This window comes from Oncorhynchus mykiss, chromosome 5, assembly GCF_057628025.1.
Source record: "Oncorhynchus mykiss isolate SJ-2025 chromosome 5, ASM5762802v1, whole genome shotgun sequence".
Taxonomy (NCBI): domain Eukaryota; kingdom Metazoa; phylum Chordata; class Actinopteri; order Salmoniformes; family Salmonidae; genus Oncorhynchus; species Oncorhynchus mykiss.
Window position 1 is genome coordinate 4,607,501 of NC_143026.1, and position 8,584 is coordinate 4,616,084.

The 8,584-nt window shown below is 38.0% G+C and overlaps 1 protein-coding gene across 2 annotated transcripts in view; it reads left to right on the forward strand.

Annotated features, from left to right (window-relative positions):
- Positions 1–8,221, forward strand: part of LOC110513199 (netrin receptor DCC) — a 607,044-nt gene extending 598,823 nt beyond the window's left edge. For both annotated transcript variants that reach the window (XM_036976621.2, XM_036976622.2), the window contains exon 29: positions 7,785–8,221. In XM_036976621.2, the coding sequence (XP_036832516.2) occupies positions 7,785–7,874 (90 nt within the window). In that variant the 3' untranslated portion in view covers positions 7,875–8,221. The remainder of the gene's footprint in view (positions 1–7,784) is intronic.
- Positions 8,222–8,584: the final 363 nt, after the last annotated feature.

The following is an 8,584-nucleotide window of genomic DNA, read 5'->3' on the forward strand; positions in this document are numbered from 1 at the left end:
CAAATTATAGGACACACGATCGCACCACGTCAATCAAATGGTAATCAGTCACATAAAAAAAAAGGAATTGTAGAAGTTATCAAATCGGGCTTGCAAGGTGACAAAAGTTAAATTTGATCATCCTAAGGATTTCACTCTAACGTTTGAGAAAAAAAAAGATGGAAGATAATTTAATCTGATACTCCATGACTGAAATAATATGATATGCCTGTAAGTAGCTAAGTACCAGGATGATGCACTCACCAAGCTGAGGTTTTTAAAAGTCATCATAGCTAGCGATCATCACAAGGGTTAGGCTTCAGGCTCGGGATTACTATTTTCAGGAATCATAGACGTCACAGATTTTTTTTAAAGACAGCTAGCCAACTAATAATTACTGTAGCTACCTACTTATATTGGGGATCAAACATTTTACTGGTAAAATTAACAATCCTGCAGCAGACCTCTGTTTTTCCTGGCTGGCTAGGTAGCAATTTTGTTTTAGCTGGCTAGGTAGCCATTTTGTTTTAGCTAGCTAGGTAGCCATTTTGTTTTAGCTAGCTAGGTCTTGTTCATACCTAATGACAAATGCTCTTCAAATTGTTAATATGAGTATTTCATTTTGTACAGTTATCAATGAAAACATTTACATCAAAGAGACAAGACAAGAGCTAAATCAAGTCGACTAGCTAGCTACCTTGCCTCGTTTGGCTGATCGCCTGCTCAGCTTGTTATCTACATTTTGGTGCTCCCGAGTGGTGGAGCGGTCTACAGTACTGCATCTCAGTGCAAGAGGCGTCACTACAGTACCTGGTTCAAATCCAGGCTGTTTCACATCTGGCCCGTAATTGGGAGTGCCATAGGGTGGTGCACAATTGGCCCAGGTTTGGCCGGGTGGGTAGGCCATCATTGTAATGTTCTTAACTGACTTGCCTAGTTAAATAAAGGTTCAATAAAAATATATAAATCATTTCACATGCTCATCTTATCAATAGCGAACACATACTCTAAGTACATATAGTACATTATAATTATCAACATAAAACTTAATAGTTAACAGTTTCGTACCTTAATATTGTTGTCCTGATTTCAATGATAGTGTAGGAGGAGGAGGCAAAGCAGCGTTCACTTCAGTCTCAACGCCAAACTTACAATGACGCATTGGCAGTTCAAGATGGCGCTGTTCATGATGACGTTGTTCATGATCCAAATACTTAAAATAGATAGCTGTTTCTATGTTACGAGCACATGTTTAGTATTAGTGGATTGAATACATCTGTTTGCTCAGCTTTACGACCTGAAGTGTTTCCATTCTCCCTTTAAAGGCATTTTTATATTAACTCTCTGAACTCTGAACTGTGGACTGTGGAGACCAGTTTATCACTTTAGCTGTTTTAGCTGTCTGACTGGAGGTCACAGAGAGAGAGGAAGCTGTCTGACTGGAGGTCACAAAGAGAAAGGAAGATGTCTGACTGGAGGTCACAAAGAGAAAGGAAGATGTCTGACTGGAGGTCACAGATAGAGAGAGATGGAGGAAGCTGTCTGACTGGAGGTCACAGAGAGAGAGGAAGCTGTCTGACTGGAGGTCACAGAGAGAGAGGAAGCTGTCTGACTGGAGGTCACAGAGAGAGAGGAAGCTGTCTGACTGGAGGTCACAGATAGAGAGAGAGAGGAAGCTGTCTGACTGGAGGTCACAGATAGAGAGAGAGGGAGAAAGCTGTCTGACTGGAGGTCACAGAGAGAGAGGAAGCTGTCTGACTGGAGGTCACAGAGAGAGAGGAAGCTGTCTGACTGGAGGTCACAGAGAGAGAGGAAGCTGTCTGACTGGAGGTCACAGAGAGAGAGGAAGCTGTCTGACTGGAGGTCACAGATAGAGAGAGAGAGGAAGCTGTCTGACTGGATGTCACAGATAGAGAGAGAGGGAGGAAGCTGTCTGACTGGAGATCACAGAGAGAGAGGAAGCTGTCTGACTGGAGGTCACAGAGAGAGAGGAAGCTGTCTGACTGGAGATCACAGAGAGAGAGAGAGAGAGAGAGGAAGCTGTCTGACTGGAGGTCACAGATAGGGAGAGAGAGGAAGCTGTCTGACTGGAGGTCACAGAGAGAGAGGAAGCTGTCTGACTGGAGGTCACAGAGAGAGAGGAAGCTGTCTGACTGGAGTTCACAGATAGAGAGAGAAAGAGGAAGCTGTCTGACTGGAGGTCACAGAGAGGGAGAGAGAGAGGAAGCTGTCTGACTGGAGGTCACAGAGAGAGAGGAAGCTGTCTGACTGGAGGTCACAGAGAGAGAGAGAGAGGAAGCTGTCTGACTGGAGGTCACAGCGAGAGAGGAAGCTGTCTGACTGGAGGTCACAGAGAGAGAGGAAGCTGTCTGACTGGAGGTCACAGATAGGGAGAGAGGAATCTGTCTGACTGGAGGTCACAATAACCAGAATCAGAGTGTGTCAACACACACATACACTCACACACACACATACACACTTTGGGAGAATCATGATGGTAAATCACTTGTCGTTCCACTGGTAAGTAAATGCAAGGTTAATAACAGCAGACTGATATTGATGCTGTTTACATGGAAGCTATAATCACTCAGATATAAAGGGATTCACTGAGACCCATGTTCATACCAATATAAAGTACTGTATGTATTATACCAATATAAAGTACTGTATGTATCACACCAATATAAAGTACTGTATGTATCATACCAATATAAAGTACTGTATGTATCACACCAATATAAAGTACTGTATGTATCATACCAATATAAAGTACTGTATGTATCATACCAATATAAAGTACTGTATGTATCATACCAATATAAAGTACTGTATGTATCATACCAATATAAAGTACTGTATGTATCATACCAATATAAAGTACTGTATGTATCATACCAATATAAAGTACTGTATGTATCACACCAATATAAAGTACTGTATGTATCATACCAATATAAAGTACACTATGTATCATACCAATATAAAGTACTGCATGTATCATACCAATATAAAGTACTGTATGTATCACACCAATATAAAGTACTGTATGTATCACACCAATATAAAGTACTGTATGTATCACACCAATATAGAGTACTGTATGTATCATACCAATATAAAGTACTGTATGTATCATACCAATATAAAGTACTGTATGTATTATACCAATATAAAGTACTGTATGTATCATACCAATATAAAGTACTGTATGTATCACACCAATATAAAGTACTGTATGTATCATACCAATATAAAGTACTGTATGTATCATACCAATATAAAGTACTGTATGTATCATACCAATATAAAGTACTGTATGTATCATACCAATATAAAGTACTGTATGTATCATACCAATATAAAGTACTGTATGTATCATACCAATATAAAGTACTGTATGTATCATACCAATATAAAGTACTGTATGTATCATACCAATATAAAGTACTGTATGTATCATACCAATATAAAGTACTGTATGTATCATACCAATATAAAGTACTGTATGTATCATACCAATATAAAGTACTGTATGTATCATACCAATATAAAGTACTGTATGTATCATACCAATATAAAGTACTGTATGTATCATACCAATATAAAGTACTGTATGTATCACACCAATATAAAGTACTGTATGTATCATACCAATATAAAGTACTGTATGTATCACACCAATATAAAGTACTGTATGTATCATACCAATATAAAGTACTGTATGTATCATACCAATATAAAGTACTGTATGTATCATACCAATATAAAGTACACTATGTATCATACCAATATAAAGTACTGTATGTATCACACCAATATAAAGTACTGTATGTATCATACCAATATAAAGTACTGTATGTATCATACCAATATAAAGTACTGTATGTATCATACCAATATAAAGTACTGTATGTATCATACCAATATAAAGTACTGTATGTATCACACCAATATAAAGTACTGTATGTATCATACCAATATAAAGTACTGTATGTATCATACCAATATAAAGTAATGTATGTATCACACCAATATAAAGTACTGTATGTATCACACCAATATAAAGTACTGTATGTATCATACCAATATAAAGTACTGTATGTATCATACCAATATAAAGTACTGTATGTATCATACCAATATAAAGTACTGTATGTATCACACCAATATAAAGTACTGTATGTATCACACCAATATAAAGTACTGTATGTATCATACCAATATAAAGTACTGTATGTATCATACCAATATAAAGTACTGTATGTATCACATCAATATAAAGTACTGTATGTATCATACCAATATAAAGTACTGTATGTATCATACCAATATAAAGTACTGTATGTATCACACCAATATAAAGTACTGTATGTATCATACCAATATAAAGTACTGTATGTATCATACCAATATAAAGTACTGTATGTATCATACCAATATAAAGTACTGTATGTATCACACCAATATAAAGTACTGTATGTATCATACCAATATAAAGTACTGTATGTATCATACCAATATAAAGTACTGTATGTATCATACCAATATAAAGTACTGTATGTATCATACCAATATAAAGTACTGTATGTATCATACCAATATAAAGTACTGTATGTATCATACCAATATAAAGTACTGTATGTATCACACCAATATAAAGTACTGTATGTATCATACCAATATAAAGTACTGTATGTATCACACCAATATAAAGTACTGTATGTATCATACCAATATAAAGTACTGTATGTATCATACCAATATAAAGTACACTATGTATCATACCAATATAAAGTACTGTATGTATCATACCAATATAAAGTACTGTATGTATCACACCAATATAAAGTACTGTATGTATCATACCAATATAAAGTACTGTATGTATCATACCAATATAAAGTACTGTATGTATCATACCAATATAAAGTACTGTATGTATCATACCAATATAAAGTACTGTATGTATCATACCAATATAAAGTACTGTATGTATCACACCAATATAAAGTACTGTATGTATCATACCAATATAAAGTACTGTATGTATCATACCAATATAAAGTACTGTATGTATCATACCAATATAAAGTACTGTATGTATCATACCAATATAAAGTACTGTATGTATCATACCAATATAAAGTACTGTATGTATCACACCAATATAAAGTACTGTATGTATCATACCAATATAAAGTACTGTATGTATCACACCAATATAGAGTACTGTATGTATCATACCAATATAAAGTACTGTATGTATCATACCAATATAAAGTACTGTATGTATCATACCAATATAAAGTACTGTATGTATCATACCAATATAAAGTACTGTATGTATCACACCAATATAAAGTACTGTATGTATCACACCAATATAAAGTACTGTATGTATCATACCAATATAAAGTACTGTATGTATCATACCAATATAAAGTACTGTATGTATCATACCAATATAAAGTACTGTATGTATCATACCAATATAAAGTACTGTATGTATCACACCAATATAAAGTACTGTATGTATCACACCAATATAAAGTACTGTATGTATCATACCAATATAAAGTACTGTATGTATCATACCAATATAAAGTACTGTATGTATCATACCAATATAAAGTACTGTATGTATCATACCAATATAAAGTACTGTATGTATCACACCAATATGAAGTACTGTATGTATCATACCAATATAAAGTACTGTATGTATCACACCAATATAGAGTACTGTATGTATCATACCAATATAAAGTACACTATGTATCATACCAATATAAAGTACTGCATGTATCATCAGTTTTTCCTTCATGCCTACTTTGCTGCTGTTCCCTTAACTCGCGTGTCAAACTCATTCCACAAAAGGCCGAGTGTTTACGGGTTTTCCTTCCAACCTTGTAATTGATTGCTAAATTAAGGTCACTAATTAGTAAGGAATTTCCCTCACCTTGTTGTCTAGGTCTTAATTTAATTTAGGTCTTAATTTAAATGTATCTAGCCCCAAACTGCTACAGACCTATCTATATCTATCCTACCGTGCCTTTCTAAGGTCTTTGAAACGCCAAGTCAACCAACAGATCACCGACCATTTTGAATCCCACCGTACCTTCTCCGCTATGCAATTGGTTTCCGAGCTGGTCATGGGTGCACCTCAGCCACGCTCAAGGTTGTAAATGATATCATAACCGCCCTCGATAAGAGACATTACTGTGCAGCCGTATTCATCGACCTGGCCAAGGCTTTCGACTCTGTCAATCACTACATCCTCCTTGGTTCAATGTGTTAAATCGGAGGGCCTGTTGTCCGGTCATCTGGTAGTCTCTATGGGGGTGCCACAGGGTTCAGTTCTCGGGCCGACTCTCTTCTCTGTATATATCAATGATGTCGCTCTTGCTGCTGGTGATTCTCTGATCCACCTCTACGCACGACACCATTCCACCTCTAACGACGACACCATTCTGTATACATCTGGCCCTTCTTTGGACACTGTGTTTACTAACCTCCAGACAAGCTTCAGTGCCATACAACTCTCCTTTCGTGGCTTCCGACTGCTCTTAAATGCATGTAAAACTAAATGCATGCTCTTCAACCGATCGCTACCCGCACCTGCCCGCCCTCACAGCATTACTACTCTGGACGGTTCTGACTTGTAGTTGGCCACATATTCTAAGTGTCTGGTTAGATTGTAAACTCTCCTTACAGACTCACATTAAGCATCTCCAATCCAAAGTTAAATCTAGAATTGGCTTCCTATTTCGCAACAATACATCCTTCACTCATGCTGCCAAACATACCCTCATAAAACTGACTATCCCACCGATCCTTGACTTCGGCGATGTCATCTACAAAATAGCCTCCAACACTCTACTCACTCTACTCAGCAAATTGGATGCAGTCTATCACAGTGCCATCCGTGTTGACACCAAAGCCCCATATACTACCCACCACTGCGACCTGTACACTCTCATTGGCTGGCCCTCGCTTCATATTCGTCGCCAAACCCACTGGCTCCAGGTCATCTATAAGTCTTTGCTAGGTAAAGCCCTACCTTATCTCAGCTCAATGGTCACCATAGCAGCACCCACCTGTAGCACACGCTCCAGCAGGTATATTTCACTGGTCATCCCCAAAGCCAAGTTCTCTGCTGCCAATGACTGGAACAAATTGCAAAAATCACTGAAGCTGGAGACTCATATCTCCCTCACTAGCTTTAAGCATCAGCTGTCAGAGCAGCTCACAGATCACTGCACCTGTACATAGCCCATCTGTAAATAGCCCATCCAACTACAACATCCCCATATTGTTATTTAAAAAAAATAATTTGCTCCTTTGCACCAAAGTATCTCTACTTGCACATTCATCTTCTGCACATCTATCACTCCAGTGTTTAATTGCTATATTGTAATTATTTCACCACCATGGCCTATTTATTGCCTTACCTCCCTTATTTTACCTAATTTGCACACAATGCATATAGACTTTTCTACTGTATTATTGACTGTATGTTTGTTTTACTCCATGTGTAACTCTGTGTTGTTGTCTGTGTCGAACTGCTTTGCTTTATCTTGGCCAGGTTGCAGTTGTAAATGAGAACTTCTTCTCAACTAGCCTACCTGGTTAAATAAAGGTGATCTGGCCTACCTGGTTAAATAAAGGTGATCTGGTCTACCTGGTTAAATAACCATTGTATTGTATATAAAAAGTACAATACATTTCCCCCTGCAATTATTCTGGACGACGATGACTCTTCTTTGAATTTGTGTGACAGTGGACTTTTGTTTTCTTTCTTCTAGGTTTACGAACAAGACGACTTGAGTGAACAGATGGCGAGCCTAGAGGGACTCATGAAGCAACTCAACGCCATCACTGGCTCGGCCTTTTAACCCCAGCAGCCCTGGCAGAGAGTCCCACCCAGACAGTCCGTCAGACCTACAACACAGCACAGACAGATAGCAGTACCACTAGAAGAAGCAGGACCACAGAAACAAGGGGCAGAGGGGGGAGGGGCATGGTGCCTGGACCTCAGAAACACAGATACTTCTCAACAAACCCCCTATAATACTATAACCAACCCACCTAACGGACCTCTCTGTGTCCCTTTAATACTGTAACCAACCCCCCTATCTGTCCTGTCTGTTCCTCTATAATACCCCCCCCCCCCCCCGACCCCCAGGACCTCTGAAAGGGGGACGACGAAGACTCTAAAATGATAAACGATGAAGAAATTCTATTTTATGTTTTCCACAGTGTTGTTTTCCCTTTAAAACGTCAACTTTTTGAGTTTTCATTGATCAATGTTGTTTTTGTTTTTTGTTTTCATGTGCGTTACTGGTGTTTTGGATTGAATTTGGAACTGAAGCTCAAGTGTAACAGCTGGACCTATAAGACCTAAGGACTGTTTGCTATCTCCAGACATCAATGTTTCTCTGGACCCTCGTTGCCTGGTGATGATGTGAGATGACAATGGTAGGTCTCACAGTGGTAGGTCTCACAGTGGTAGGTCTCGCAGTGGTAGGTCTCGCAGTGGTAGGTGTCGCAGTGGTAGATCTCGCAGTGGTTGGTCTCACAGTGGTAGAATCTCACAGTGGTAGGT